We start from the raw sequence: 16,823 nt of genomic DNA, 5'->3' as shown, positions 1-16,823 counted from the left end.
ATTCGATCACTAAGTCATCGTTGAATATGTGGGATCCATTATGGATATCCAGATCCCGCTATTGGTTATTGGTCGGAGAGAGATCTCAACCATGCCTACATAGTTCGCGAACCGTAGGGTGACACACTTAAGGTTTGATGTTGTAATAGTAGAACTTGAATATGGAATGGAGTTCGAAGTATTGTTCGAAGTCTCGGATGGGATCCCGGACATCACGAGGAGTTCCGGAATGGTCCGGAGAATAAGATTCATATATAGGAAGTCATATTCCAAGTTTGGAAATGATCCGGTGCATTTATGGAAGGTTCTAGAAGGTTCTAGAAAAGTCCGGAAGAAATCACTTTGGAAGGCGGAGTCCCGGAGGGACTCCACCACCCATGGCCGGCCAACCCTAGGGGGTGGAGTCCCGGGTGGACTCCACCTAAGGTGGCCGGCCACCCCTCCCAAGGAAAGGTGGGAGTCCCACCTCAAGTGGGAATCCCACCTTGGGTAGGTTTCATGTCATATGGAAGGTTTTGGTTTGGGGTCTTATTCGAAGACTTGTAGACCAACTCTTGGGTGTTCCACCTATATAATGAGGGACAAGGGGAGGGGGCCGGTCACCACAAAGCCACAAGCTGGCCGCACCCCTTGAGGCCGGCCACCCCCTCTCCCAAACCATAGCCGCCCCCTCTCTCCTCCACCTCTCCCGCACGCTTAGCGAAGCTCCGCCGGAGATCTCCACCGCCGGAGATCTCCACCACCACCGCCACCACGCCGTCGTGCTGCCGGATTCAAGGAGGAGCTACTACTTCCGCTGCCCGCTGGAACGGGGAGAAGGACGTCGTCTTCATCAACACCGAACGTGTGACCGAGTACGGAGGTGCTGCCCGATCGTGGCACCGTGATCAAGATCTTCTACGCGCTTTTGCAAGCGGCAAGTGATCGTCTACCGCAGCAGCAAGAGCCTCATCTTGTAGGCTTTGGAAATCTTCAAGGGTGAGTCTCGATCATCTCCTTGTTGCTCCCGTCTTCTAGATTGCATCTTGGCTTGGATTGCGTTCTCGCGGTAGGAAATTTTTTGTTTTCTATGCAACGAATCCCTACAGTGACCTGATAAGTTGTCGATGAAGAAGGGGATGCCTTGGGCATCCCCAAGCTTAGATGCTTGAGTCTTCTTGAAATATGCAGGGATGAACCACGGGGGCATCCCCAAGCTTAGATTTTTCACTCTTCTTGATCATATTGTATCATCCTCCTCTCTTGATCCTTGAAAACTTCCTCCACACCAAACTCAAAACAAACTCATTAGAGGGTTAGTGCATAATCAAAAATTCACATATTCAGAGGTGACATAATCATTCTTAACACTTCTGAACATTGCAAAAAGCTACTGAAAGTTAATGGAACAAAGAAATCCATCAAACATAGCAAAACAGGCAATGCGAAATAAAAGGCAGAATCTGTCAAAACAGAACGATCCAGTAAAGACGAATTTTTCTCGGGGCACTTAACTTGCTCGAGATGAAAAAGCTCAAATTGAATGAAAGTTGCGTACATATCCGAGGATCACGCACGTAAATTGGCAGATTTTCCGAGTTACCTACGGACGGGGCTGCTCAATTTCGTGACGAGTAAGAAATATGTTTCGCGCGAGTAATCCAAATCTAGTATCAACCCTACTATCAAAGACTTTACTTGGCACAACAATGCAATAAAATAAAGATAAGAAGAGGTTGCTACAGTAGTAACAACTTCCAAGACTCAAATATAAAACAAAAGTGCAGAAGTAAAATAATGGGTTGTCTCCCATAAGCGCTTTTCTTTAACGTCTTTCAGCTAGGCGCAGAAACTGCAAATCAAGTATTATCGAGAGATGAAGCATTAACATTCTTACCAAGGGCCTTGCGCCTACCCTTCTTACTCTTCAGTTTAGGGAATATATGACCGCATCCAGGTATAGAGGAATTTAGAGTGCCTTTCCCCACATCTATGGTTACTCCCAAGAGTTTCAGCGGGGATCTTCCAAGTGTTATTTGTCCTGTACCTACACATTCAATAACGAGATAATCAGTGGATACCGTTCTTCCAAGAAGGGTGGTGAACACTCCTTCAGCTATTCCTTTAGGAATTATAACAGAGTTATCAGTAAGAGTTATTCCTTCTCCACCTTCAGTAAGTCCCCAGAGTGTCAAAGATTCATAAATACTTTTAGGCATAAGGCAAAATTCAGTCATAATATCACAACGGGCATAATTTTTTTTACCATCAATAGCAACTTTAATAGTAGGGTCCCACATTGAAGATTCAGAGTTTACTGGAACATAATCAAAATGCTCACGAATCCGACTATACCCTTCTTTTAAGCAAGATATATTTGTCTCAAGAGTGTTTAATCTATTATGAATGCTAGCAAGAGATGAATCAAAGTTATTAGCCGAGCTAGATGATGCAACCAATTTTTTTATGGCATTAAAAGCTTGATCCCCATCGCAATGAAGGAAATCTCCTCCCACTACAACATCTAAGGCATATCTATAGCGAAGAATAAGCCCAAAATAAAAGTTACTAAGAAGCAAACTTAGAGTTATTTTAGGTTCAGTTTTACTATAAGAATCAAAAATTCTAGACCAAGCTTCTTTAAAACTCTCCTCTCCTCCTTGTTTAAAAGTAAAGATCGATTCCTCACGTGATAGAGTAACAACTACAAGACTAGTCATGACAACAGAATAAAGTAAATGCAAGTAACTAATTTTTGTGTGTTTTTAATATAGAGAACGCAAACAAGACAAATGAAATAAAGTAAAGCAACTAATTTTTTTGTGTTTTTGATATAAAGAAACAAACAAAACAGAAAATAAAGTAAAGTAAAGCAAGACAAAAACAAAGTAAAGAGATTGGAAGTGAGAGATTCCCCTTGCAGCGTGTCTTGATCTCCCAGGCAACGGCGCCAGAATTAGCTTGATGACGCGTAAAGCACACGCCCGTTAGGAATCCCAAGTGGAAGGTGTGATGCGTACAGCAGCAAGTTTCCCTCAGTAAGAAACCAAGGTTTATCGAACCAGTAGGAGTCAAGGGCCACGTGAAGGTCGTTGGTGACGGAGTGTAGTGCGGCGCAACACCAGGGAATCCGACGCCAACGTGGAACCTGCACAACACAATCAAAATATTTTGCCCAAACGTAACAGTGAGGTTGTCAATCTCACTGGCTTGCTGTAAACAAAGGATTAAATGTATAATGTGGAAGATGATGTTTGTTTGCGAAGAAAAGTAGAGAACAATGATTGCAGTAGATTGTATTCAGATGTAAAAGAATGGACTGGGGTCCACAGTTCACTAGTGGTGTCTCTCCCATAAGATAAATAGCATGTTGGGTGAACAAATTACAGTTGGGCAATTGACAAATAGAGATGCATACATATCATGATGATTACTATGAGATTTAATCAGTGCATTACGACAAAGTACATAGACCGCTATCCAGCATGTATCTATGCCTAAAAAGTCCACCTTCGGGTTAGCATCCGCACCCCTTCCAGTATTAAGTTGCAAACAACAGACAATTGCATTAAGTATGGTGCGTAATGTAATCAACACAAATATCCTTAGACAAAGCATTGATGTTTTATCCCTAGTGGCAACAGCACATCCACAACCTTAGAACTTTCTATCACTATCCCAAATTCAATGGAGGCATGAACCCACTATCGAGCATAAATACTCCCTCTTGGAGTCACATGTATCAACTTGGCCAGAGCCTCTACTAGCAACGGAGAGCATGCAAGAACATAAACAACATATATATGATAGATTGATAATCAACTTGACATAGTATTCAATATTCATCGGATCCCAACAAACACAACATGTAGCATTACAAATAGATGATCTTGATCATGATAGGCACCTCACAAGATCTAACATGATAGCACAATGAGGAGAAGACAACCATCTAGCTACTGCTATGGACCCATAGTCCAAGGATGAACTACTCACACATCAATCCGGAGGTGGGCTTGATGATGTAGAGCCCTCCGGTGATGATTCCCCTCTCCGGCAGGGTGTCGGAGGCGATCTCCTGAATCCCCCGAGATGGGATTGGCGACGGCGGCGTCTCTGGAAGTATTTTCGTATCGTGGCTCTCGGTAATAGGGTTTTCGCGACGGAGAGTTTAAGTATGCGGAAGGGCAGAGTTGGAGGCGGCGCAGGGGCTCCACACCATAGGCCGGCACGGGCCCCATGCAGGCCGCGCTGCCCTATGGTTACGGCCCCTCGTGGCCCCACTTCGTATGCTCTTCGGTTTTCTGGAAGCTCCGTGGAAAAATAAGACCCTGGGCATTGATTTCGTCCAATTCCGAGAATATTTCCTTTGTAGGATTTCTGAAACCAAAAACAGCAGAAAACAACAACTACCGCTTCGGCATCTCGTTAATAGGTTAGTGCCGGAAAATGCATAATAATGATGTAAAGTATGTATAAAACATGTGAGTATTGTCATAAAAGTAGCATGGAACATAAGAAATTATAGATACGTTTGAGACGTATCAGAACTCCATGAAGTTCTAGTCAACCCGTGAAGATTGACGGACATAGATTTTCAGAATAAAATTAATCTTTTAAAAAATGATTACAAAAACCTGCTTTTGCCTACGACTTCCTGGTCCATGACTGTAGTTTTAGTGCATGAAACACATATTTATATTATTGAACTTGCTGAGTACGCTCGTGCTCACACGTCCCCTCTTGAATCCCCTTCTTAGATTAGGAGTCATCGAAGGAGAAGCTACCGTGAAAGTCAAAGACGGAGGAGTCAGCTACTACAAGAAGCAGAACTCAATTAACGAAGTCAATGAAGTCAACTCCTACATCAATCGTGGTGGGAACCTAGACGAGGACTGGGAGGGAACCAGTTCCATAATCTTAGAACCTAAATAGCTAGAGTTCAGTTATAGTTTCCTTAGCAAGCCAAGTAGAGTTAGTGATAAGTCTAGTCTATGAGTCGTTCCGTCGGAGTTTTATTTGCAATTTTACCTCATTGTAATTAGGAGGTTATATGATATTTTGTAAAGATCGAAGTTGTAATTCTATGGACATATCTTGGACTCACAATGTTTCTTATGTACCATTCTGGGGGATGTAATACTAGTGGAGCGTGTTTCATTGGTGTTATGTTAACAACTTGCGTACTACAACATGCAGTGGTATGCTGGGTCAATGCACTTCAATACAAAATCGATCCTATATGATTCAAGTGGGCATCCATGTCAGTGCAACCATGTGTTTTTTGCGATTCCTGAAATGCTAGCCATCTAGTGATGTTGAAAGAACATAATTACTCTCAAATAGTCATAGTGCTTTGACTGTAATTGTTGTTGATTATGATTATTTTATTTGAGCGCATGTTTGATCCAAAGGGTTTTTTTAGCATAGTCGACAAAACATGGAATGCAAATGAATGCAAGCACAAAAAATTCACCTTGAGCAAACAAGAATATATTAAAATTCAATCCAATTTGACTCAAGTTGCCCTACTGGCAAGGCTTACATGGCGATGAGTTCCACTTATTGATGGTGAAATCACATACAAGGCATCTTATGATGAAGCATGTTTGACATGGACGCATATAGACATTTGATTTCGTACCTTTCTAAAACTCTTAAGCAAAATAACATGAAGTATTTCCTGAATTTCATATCACCCAATTTGCACTCACGAGTTTGATGTGTTTTCTCTCGACCTGATGCACTGTGAAGTTCACACAATTCTAGATGTTTACCTAGATAGTTGTCTCTTATACAAATGCCCTAAGTGACCACCAAACTGACCACTACATCTTATAGCGGGCATTTTGACGAGGTATCGACTCGTCAATGCCTACAGATTGTAGACTTAGGGTTTCGTGGAAAATAGAGGGCAAGTAGAACTCGAAAGTTGTCAGACGAACAAAGACGCCTAACTAAACAAAACACAGTGGCTAGGGTTTGCAATGATTCGATCCTTATTTCGACATTGGCGTCACCTTTATATAAAAGGTGAAACCGAGGCTTTTTTGTATCGCACAAGTACAAAGTTGTCGGGCCGCACTGGGCCTTTCTTTATATTGTTACAATTTTCCTATAATAACTCTACTTTCCTAATCCGAACATCTTCATCTTGATGTCTATATTATACAGGGATAACGGTAAATGAGGTTGGTTTATCTGATGTATCAGGTACCAGTCAATTGCTCTTGTGGCAAATCCGCATAAACCAACTTCAAATTCGAGTCTCTGGACTCGAACTTGGGATAGTGGTGTAGTTCCGCTTTAGGACTTATCGAAAACTGAATTCCAGCTATTTTATCGAGTACACAACGCGTCCGCTGGGATTTTCTTCACATATATTTATGTGGATAAAGTGGGAGAGCGCATTCGGGTACGATACCACGTCACACATGATGGATCGTAGGGTCTTACCTTCGTGGCTCCTTTATAAGTCACGACATCCAAAGTTTTTATCGCGGCGGACATGCTCTGATAACATATTGCCGAGTGCCTTTGTTCGGGTGATGGAATACTCCATTTCTTCGGGTTAATGTATTTCACCAAATAATATCTTGACTCCCGATGGGAGTACATAACGAGTTTTACAAAACTCGAAAATGTCTACCCAGAACTGAAATTCTTCGATTTCATTATACATTGTCTTTCTATATTGATCCATTTATTATCAGTTTTCATCGGGTGCGCGACTAGCGCTCCCGATGGGAGTAGCCCCTGAGGTTATAGCCGAGTGTTTGCAAACTTGGGTGTAGACTCAACTTTATTGTTAATCAACACTATATTTTTTCATTATCTTTCTCATCTTATTAGCAGTATAACCAATACTGCTGATAAGAGTAGCCTCCAAGCCTATAATCGGGTGCTTGCAGCTGGACATTGGCTCTAGATTATATACTCCCATCGTATAATGTCGTGTTAACTCGAATATTTTCTCATCCTTGACGTCGATGTTGACGAAGACCAAGTGTTGTCGCCTCGGGAAGCCACGACTGTTGGTGGAGCACTGTTTTGTAGGTCCAAAATTTCTGCTCTTCCCCCACGTCGTACGAAGTGGGGCTCGCGCGTTCTCCAAAATTCCCGCCATACATATGTCACATTTCGACAACAAATGACAGTAGTCTACGTTGCCATAAGGGCCACCTCTCTCAAGGTCTTTGGTGAATCTAGTGGATATTATACGTACTTTTGAACCAAGGGAAAGTTAAAGAAGAAACAATTACACTAAAATTTTATAATCATTTTTTGCTCGATTGTGGTTTTAACAAATATTTGTAGTATATTAGTTAGTTAGCATTTTTTAACCCACAATAATGTATGTAAATATTATTTATTGTTTTTCGTCTATAGTTACAACAAAATATCATTAAAAATATATCTGAGTTGTGAAAAAGTATTTTCAATGCCGATGTATTGCCCTTAACAAGATACTAAAATAGAACCACCTAAAATGTGAAAACAAAAGGACAAAACACCTGTCACCTTGAATTATTTTTGTTACAATTGATGATTAGTATATTGTACACGTATGTTATGGAAATGTGCTTCTCTATCTCTTATATTTAACATACTGGTAGATATTTCAAAGCATATGGTGTAACAAATATCTTAGTATAAGTGCATAGTGTATAATTAGATAGGAAAATTTTATAGAAACTCCTCGAGCATAATTGTATGGTTGGCATGATCATTTTATCACTGGGGAAATGTATCTTACAATTTACAGTGGATTCATTTATAAACTGAAAATATATTTATGATATATGCTTGTTATTAAAATCTCATCGCTTATAGCAATTGCACAAACATAAAGATAGTGTGGGTTCTACTAGTGTTGAAAATTTAATTAATTATATGCACACCAAAACACGCTATGTATCACATGGTGTCTAGAAATACAAGTGCCCCAGCCAGTTTCTGAAATATGAAGTTATGCATAAAACAATACATATAAATGAATCTATCATCAGTTTCAATACAACATGCAAGACATCCATATGGAGGCTACCCGACAAATCAAACATCCTATCAACAATCTAATATATCTATTTTTATGCGTTACGCGCTATTAGCCCCATCACATGTAACTGTTCATGTAAACTGTTGTAGAATTATTATTCCTTTTTGTAAATAATCACAAGAATAATAATAATATTACATGGGTTATTTTCTCTTGGGCCCAGGGTGGTCGCCCTGTTTTGCCGTCAATGGACTAGACCTGGCGAATCCAAATGTTTTAGTAGATGGGGTGAGGAGAATCAATTAGTCAGGTAATCTTGCATTGTAGTTAGCGAGACAACAACATTTGCTATGGTGTTGAGACTGCTCATAGTGGGAGTAATATAGTAGTAACATCACATAATTTAAAGCATTTTGGTGACATGGCATGCAAATAAATGAATAAAGAGAGTGGGTGGTAACTAGCTATGTTACCATAGCATCACACACCACAAGGCAAGATGAGTTTACAACATAATAAATGACACAATGCATGACACCACATATAAGTTACTACCCACTATGAAGGTAGTAACCTAGAATAGTAACATGGCATATGTTACTAGTCTAAGTTACTCTCCACTATGACCAGCTTGAATAAGCATGAAACATGATTCAGATTATATTTGTGGTCCTTGGCTCAAGTGCGTTGTATAATTAAGAATAATCATACTACATGTCATTGTGCCATGAATATGTAGTGATCATGTCCAACACTTAAAATTCATCTCACTATATGATCCCCGATAAGGGTGGATACAATTATCTTGAAGCCGGATAAACGGGGGGCTGCTTAACACCGACCTAGTCGGTACTTCCAGGGTACTGCACACCCCGCGCATGCCCAAAGTGGCCAGATGGGCCGCGGCCCAACAACATCAGGTAATACAGTTTTTCTTTTTTCGTTTCTTTTCTTTTTTTCGGCTGATTCTTTTTAGACCGATTTTTTAAAATTATTTTAGGTTTTTCTGAAATTTAAATATTTTCAAAATTTGAACATTTTTCATATTGGAACAATTTTCAAATTGCAACAAATTTTAAATTGGAACAAAATTTGAACATTTTTTAGAATGAACATTTTTTTCAAAAAATCGATTTTTCTCAAAAGTTTGAACATTTTTCGAAAATGAACATATTTTAAATTTGAATATTTTTCGATTATGAACATTTTTTGGATATGAATAATTTTTAGCTTTGAACAATTTTCGTTATGAGCACTTTTCAAAAATTGAACTTTTTCGAATTTGATCAATTTTCAAATTTGAATTTTCGATTTTGAACAATAATAAAAATAAAGAGAAAAGAAAGAAACTAAAAAGAAAAAAGAAAAAAGAAAAAAGAAAAAAGAAAAAACAGAAACAGAAAACGAAAAAAAAGATGAAAATGGGCCAGGCCCAATACCCGACCAGGGTGTGCGGTGCCTGGCAGGCACCGACCTGGTCGGTGTATAGGATTTCCGGATAAACGTGCTTATAAAAAAGGTCAGATAACGCAACCGTTGGCGGCGTCGACCGGGTCAGGCCGGCGGTAGATCGGCCCATGGTCCTGCATAGGCAAAAGAAGAATCCCAGGCTTGCAAAGCAAAAGAAGTTTACGCCAACATTATTATTGCTTTTAAGTTACCAGTATTGGATATAGACAACTTGTGCAGCGAAAATCAAAAAAAAAAATATGTATTTTCGAAAACTTCGGCACAAAATGGACCGGGTTTGAGAAAATCCACAGGATGATCTTTTTTCATGATGCGAGATAGCATGACTCCCTAGCCCGGGATATGTAAAAATCTAGCCTGGTCATTTATTTTTTTGGTGAGGTTTTCGGAAAGAACCATTTTTGTTTATTTTCACGCATCTGCTTGGTGGCAATACACAGCCAGACAATCGCACCTTCACCTGCATGTACACCAGTGTGATAGTGTCAGTCAGGAAAGCAGGGGAGAAGAGAAGAGTAGAGAGGAGCAGTGGACACGGCCTCCGCTTTGAGTGCCGTGGGCGCCTGGGCAAGGCAAGCTCTGCAGCTGCGATGCTGCCACCCGACCCGACCCGTCCCGACGCCGTTTAGACGCTCCCCGACGGAACGGAAAAGGCGCGGTCAACTCGACCCACCCCACCACCGCCACAACGGATAAACTAACCAAACCGGAGCAGAGCAGACCAGACCGCCCCCGCTCCCGCACCATTTCCCCCCTCTCGCCTCGTCTTCTTCACACAGCCCCCACCTCCTCCCTCCTCTTCCTCCTCCCAACGCGCACTCTGCGCAGCCAAGACGAGAGACAGAGGCCCGAGAGGAGGAACCCACACTCGGAGCTCTGAAGCCGGAACCGCCGAGCGAGACTGTTCTACTCTCCGGTGCGCGCGCGTCCTCTGCGGAGGGTTGAAACCGCGCCGGCTCGGCTGAATGCGATGTGAGCTCCTGTCCTCTCTTCTCGCCCCTGCAGCTTTGACTCCAATTTGGTCTGCTCTATGTGGTTTCTTGGGCTCTATCTTGGTCTACGAGTGTGCGACTGCGAGTGCGTTCGGAGAGTGGCGGTGCGCGCGGTGATGGCCTCCGCGGCCGTACTCCTGGCCAGATCGCTAGATCGTACCACCTCTCCTCTGTTCGGTACCTCCAGCAGGACAAATTTCTCGCGGAAGAGAGAGTGGACTTTCGGGCCGGCCTGTCTCAGCCGTCCCCCTCAGAATTTGATTTTCTTTGCCGGTCTCTCTGCATTGCAGAGAGTTGAACGGAGAGAAAAACTGCTACTCGTATTTTTTTTATGTCTCCTGGGACTGGGACTGTTTCATTATGTTATCTTGCTACACTCAACTTATTATACTTGTGTACTACGGTTGGGTGCTTCTGCAAGGCACAAGATTTCCTCTTCCAAATGCGATAGAAATTCGCCCCAGTATTTGATATGTGATGTTCTGGTGCTACGTCTTCTTCCCACAGCTTCCACCGCAAGTTACTTCCCATATCATACAGATAACATGTGATGTGCCCTGCGGCTGCGGTTGCCAAACTGTCGTTGAGGCAATTTTCCCGAGCTTCCCAGCTGTCTTGCGCTTAAAGTGATGCTTCGTTTATATATGTATCCAAAAAAATGGGTTCAGGTTCCTCTTTGATTGCTGGTCAGGAGGCCTACTCGGTTGTTACACGGTCACTGTGACCATACGTCTGTCAAATCAGCCAGTCTTAATCCTACCATGTTTGCTCATGGAGAGTTCATTTTCTTGCAGGGACAGCTAGCTTGTAGTGGTTGCTTCGGCGCATACACTTTCTGACAATCTGATACTTCACACAAGGTATGGTAAACTACTTGTTCATTGCTCTTTCGGCAAAACAAAAGTAATCGTTCACTGTTCTATCGACTGGAGCAGCTAATTAAAAGAGTGTTACTGACGCTTGATTATTTCCAATTGCAGGCAACATCGTATGCCTTACTGTCTGGCACCGGCTGGCTTAGATGTCGTTTCGTAGCATAGCTCGTGATGTCAGGGATGGCTTCGGTAGCCTGTCGAGACGGAGCTTCGATGTGACGATCGCAAGCCTCTACGGTCTCACCGGCCATCACAGGGGGAAGGGCCAGAGCTCGCTGGATGACCTCCATGAGCCGGCTCCCATACTCCAAGAGAGCAACTGGGCGAGTCTCCCTCCTGAACTCCTCCGCGATGTCGTACGGAGACTGGAAGCGGACGAGAGTACCTGGCCATCCAGGAAGCATGTCGTATGCTTTGCGGCTGTTTGTAGGACATGGAGGGAGATGTGCAGAGAGATCGTGTTGAGCCCCGAATTTTGTGGGAAGCTTACCTTCAGAGTCTCTCTAAAGCAGGTAAAGAGAAAAAAAGATAGCTACATACTTTACTGAAAGATACTACAATTGTGCCAAGCTGATAACTTCCCTTGTTTTTGATACATGGCATCTTTTGTTGTTTTGACAGCCTGGTCCGCGAGATGGAATGATTCAATGTTTTATAAAGAGGAATAAATCAAAATCCACCTATCAGCTCTACCTGTGCCTAACAAATGGTATGTTACAGTTCCCACATTTGTATTAGCAAGGCGCATCGGTTTTATTTTCTTTTTGCATGCCAGCTTATTATCTCACTGAGAAAATATAGCTCAGGATGAGAATGTCAGTAGTCTTAAATTATTTTGCTTTGTTTAAGTGCCTGACTCACTGTTCTATATCATATCATATAAACCTTTCAGTTCTGATTTTTTGTGTTTATTTAGTCTTTGCATTCATGCGAAATGTTTTTCTCTATGAAATGATCATGGATAAACACCTGTATTATTATCTGCTCTCACTTTTTAATCGAGCGTGCTGAATCTTTTTCTTCAAGCAGTTGTTACAGCAGAAAGCGGGAAGTTCCTCTTATCAGCAAGAAGGAATCGTAAAGCGTCGTGCACAGAGTATGCCATTTCAATGGACGGTGCCAATACCTCAAGATCAAGCAGAACCTACATTGGAAAACTGAGGTAATTATGAAGTTACTGAAATATAAACCTGTTTCCCCTTCGCTCTCTTTGATAACTTAACACCAAGCCAACCATCTTTTTTAGGTCGAACTTCCTTGGCACCAAGTTTTTAATTTACGACACACAGCCCCCATACAACGGTGCAGTGATCCCACCAGTTGGAAGGAGCAGCCGGAGGTTTAACTCAACAAAAGTCTCTCCGAAGGTGCCTCCCGTCAGCTACAACATAGCTCAGGTGACATACGAGCTCAACGTTCTCGGCACCAGAGGCCCTCGGCGGATGCGCTGCATCATGCACTCCGTGCCCGCCTCCTCGGTCGAGCCCGGCGGCACCGTCCCCGGCCAGCCTGAAAAAATCGTGCCTCGAGCTCTGGGGGACTCGTTCCGCAGCATCACATCCTTCTCCCAGTCGTTCCGCAGCTCCGCCACCTTCTCCAACTCCAGCTCCATCATGGACCAGTCCATGGACTTCAACAGTGCCCGCTTCTCGGAGATGAGCGGCGGCGGGGCCACGGACGGCGAGGGCGAGGCCAAGGACAGGCCGCTGGTGCTCCGGAACAAGCCCCCTCGGTGGCACGAGCAGCTGCAGTGCTGGTGCCTCAACTTCCGCGGCCGTGTCACCATCGCCTCGGTGAAGAACTTCCAGCTGATCGCCGCGTCGAGCCCGCCGCCCGCGGGCGCGCCGACGCCCTCGCAGCCCGGACCCGTGGATCCCGACAAGGTGATCCTGCAGTTTGGGAAGGTCGCGAGGGATATGTTCACCATGGACTACCGCTACCCCATCTCGGCTTTCCAGGCGTTCGCCATCTGCCTGAGCAGCTTCGACACGAAGTTGGCATGTGAATAATTGAAGTCGAAACGGAAGAAGGGTGCGCCGCGGAGCAGAAGACGACGCATGGTCCTTCCTTAGGTTCTTAGCTCATGTTTGCATTCCACAGTCATGTGTTTCCCCGGTTGTAATTGTGATTGCTGTAGTATTGATTGAACTGGACATACATGAAAATCATGTGATTCTTGGCATGCCCTCCCTCTTCCATGATAGTAACTTATACGGTTATACCTGGTCTTTTCATCACCATCCATGGTGCCATGTACATGCTTTAGCAGTGCCACAGAATAAGAAAGTTGCCATTCATGAATTGTCCCGTACGTACACTACCATGATTCCTCCTGATACATTTCAGAAAAGAACAAGTTGCTGGAATTGTGCATGTCTCTCTGTCCCTCTCAGCCCCCAAGGGTTGAAGAAGACTTTGGCATGCCATGGCGCTTTTATTAGTTAGTGGGTCATGGTGATGGAGGGCCATGACCACGCCTGTTTATGCAAGTGCAGATAAATATCATTGCAAAGATGTGGATAGTACGCTGGCCCTGGCCCTTGCGATGGCGCATTAGTCACAGGAGACAGAACGGCGGCACCGTTGCGCGCCGTCCAACGGGAGCTCGCCTCGCCTCACATGGGGGGTGCCTGCCTTTTTCCGTCCCGTGAGTAAAAGAGCCCGTCGATCGAGCTCTCCCAATCAGTGTGTGTCGCTCGCGTGCAGCGCAGGCGCTGCGGTATGAGAGAAAAGAAAAGATCAAAGGGGAAAAGATCAGAGGAGCCAAAGTGGCGATGAGGCGTACCTGGACCTACTGTGCCGTTTCCTCGAGCTGGAACGCACAAATTGGCAACGGCAGGTATCACCTCGATCCATCATCGCCTTTGTGCCGAGAAGTGATCGTGTTCCTGGCTCCCTCGTAGTGCTCCACGAACGCGCGAGACTGCGAGAGGGACAGTGCCATTGCCATGGTGTGATTTCATGTTGGGTATCGAGGAGAACAGGAAGAGACGGCGATCGGCGAGGACAGGGACGGCAGCACGCGCAACAGCGGCACTCCCTTAATTTCGTTGCTGATGTGTCCACTGGCTAGTTGGCACTAATGCATTCAGTAATAATCGATCGGCCACTCAGTTGCATGGCAAGCTAATTACGCAAAACCTCTGACTTTGCGTGCTCAGTGTATAGTGTGTTACGTGTCCTCTCTACTTTATTGTTGCTGAAGATATTGTGATGTGGCGGTAGTTTTCAGGGTACAGTTTTATGCGCTCGACGACGGCTGCGTGAGATCGACGGTGGAATATATGATATCTAGCGCGTATTCGGATGAGGGTGAGAGCAACATCTTGGTAGGGCCGGTGCTTGATTGATCATCCAATGTCGTAGATTTTCTGCAGTTCCATTGGCGCTCGATTTGGAAAATGGGGAAAAAATAATCTGAGGTGTAAAAGGGTTCGTTATTTAGTGAAAGTGCGTAGAAAGACTTCAACGGCCGGAAAAACCGGCCAAGCCCCAGTGATGTGGTTCTAAGAGCATCCCCACTCGTTGGCGTTCCCCACGCCCAAATCCGGCGAAATTTTCGTCCAATCCAATTTGGCCTAGGGAGCGCCGAAGTTCCAGCCGTCCCCCCGGCAGGAAACCCCCAACCTCGACCATTTGACATATTTCGAACAAATTCAACATAAAATTTAACAAGTTCGGCGAGCTAAGAGTCCGAAAATTACTGAAACAAATTCGGGGATAATCAGTACAATGTTTAACAAGTGCTGAAACAAATGAAGCACACAATTTCACAATTTTTGAAACAAATTATGACAGACTAGTTGGCATCGGCGTTGGCGTTGCCTCGGAGCGTCCATATGTGCTCCACCAGATCATCTTGCAGCTGCTGATGCATTGTAGAGTCTCGAATCTTCTGGCGCATAGCAATGAAGACGGCCCATGATGGAGGCACCTGGTGATTAGGTTGTGCAACAGGACCCTCTCATATGGTGCTTGCTGCTCAGCCAGAGGAACCGGATGTTTTCGCTCATTTTCAATAATCATATTGTGTAAGCACACACAACAATTCATCACCTCCCACATCTGATCTTTGGACCAAGTCATAGCAGGGAACCGGACGACAGCAGAAATCTCTGTCGGAGGACACCAAATGCACGCTCGACGTCTTTTCGGCAAGCTTCTTGTTTCTTGACAAACTCGCAAAGTTTGGGGGTGCTAGGTTTCGAGATAGTCTTCACAAATGTTGACCACTTTGGATAGATACCGTCTGCAAGGTAGTATCCTTTGTTGTAGTGCCGACCATTGATCACATAGTTCATCGGGGGAGCATGACCCTCAACAAGCTTAGAAAAGATCGGGGAGCAGTTTAGGACGTTGATGTCATTGTTGGATCCAGGTATACCAAAGAAAGAGTGCCAAATCCAGAGATCATGGGTAGCCACTGCTTCAAGTATCACAGTGCAGCCGTTTTTGACCCTTGTACATTCCCTGCCACGCAAACGGACAGTTCTTCCATTTCCAATGCATGCAGTCAATACTTCCAAGCATCCCTGGAAAACCCCTAGCTTCATTTGTTGCAAGGATCCTCTGAGTGTCTTCGACAGTGGGTGATCTCAAGTAAAAGTCCCCGAAAATAGTCATCTGCACCATCACCGGGAGCTCCATAAGCCAGCATCCTCATAGCCACTGTGCACTTCTGCAGTGACGAAAATCCAACCAAGCCAGTGCAATCCGCTTTGCATCTGAAGTAGGGGTCGAAGTCTCGGATGGCATACACAATTTGCAGAAATAGCTTTCTGCTTATCCTGAAACGACGCCTGAAAACAGTCTCACCGTGCAATGGATTGTCGGCGAAGTAGTCGGCGTACAACATGCAGTAGCCCTCCATTCGCCGTCTCGGCTTGCACTTCCGCGACCCGGTGCCGACCCACCACGTCGACCAGCTTGCCACTCCGGCGTACGAGCTTGATAAGCAACCGAGGATCAGCATGTGCTCCTCGTCTTGGGCGGCGGCCGCCATCTCTTCTCGCATAAGCTCGACGAACATCTGCTCCTCCTCTTCGTCCGAGTCCACGGCCGGCGAGGCAAATGGACGAACACCTGACGGACGTGGTCGAGGCAACCCGAGCCGCAAACGACGAGGAGTAGGCCATCGTCGGAAAACAGGCCGGCGAAGGAGCAGCCAGATAGGCCGTCGTCGAAAGACGGCGGAATATAGGCAGGTGGGGGAGGAGGGGCGACGGAATCTGGGCAACAAGCCGGCGGGGTGGTGACGGCGGCGAGAGAGATACGAGGGGTGGGGTTCGTGTGTCCAGTCGCCGACAGAGCGGGCCCTTCCCCGCTTTTCACTCGTCCGGAGTCCCCGAGCGCGCCTCGGGGGACCGGGGTTGGCGTGGGCTCGCCGGATGGATTTAGGGCCAAATCCGGACGAAAACGAGAAACCGGGAGCGCGACTGGGCCGAATTACGCCGTCTGGATGGAAAAAACGTCGATCGGAGGCCTCGTCGGGGAGACGAGTGGGGATGC

The 16,823-nt window shown here is 44.9% G+C and overlaps 1 protein-coding gene across 1 annotated transcript; it reads left to right on the top strand.

The window, feature by feature from the left end:
* The first annotated feature begins 11,424 nt into the window (after positions 1–11,424).
* LOC124665612 (tubby-like F-box protein 3) lies at positions 11,425–13,497 on the top strand. The gene is made up of 4 exons (XM_047203007.1): positions 11,425–11,827; positions 11,937–12,024; positions 12,345–12,477; positions 12,562–13,497. Exons 1-4 carry the CDS (start codon positions 11,462–11,464, stop codon positions 13,322–13,324), a joined length of 1,350 nt encoding a protein of 449 aa, XP_047058963.1. The 5' UTR covers positions 11,425–11,461; the 3' UTR covers positions 13,325–13,497.
* Positions 13,498–16,823: the final 3,326 nt, after the last annotated feature.

Source organism: Lolium rigidum, chromosome 6 (genome assembly GCF_022539505.1).
Source record: "Lolium rigidum isolate FL_2022 chromosome 6, APGP_CSIRO_Lrig_0.1, whole genome shotgun sequence".
NCBI lineage: Eukaryota > Viridiplantae > Streptophyta > Magnoliopsida > Poales > Poaceae > Lolium > Lolium rigidum.
This window is presented reverse-complemented; position numbering and strand designations above follow the sequence as displayed.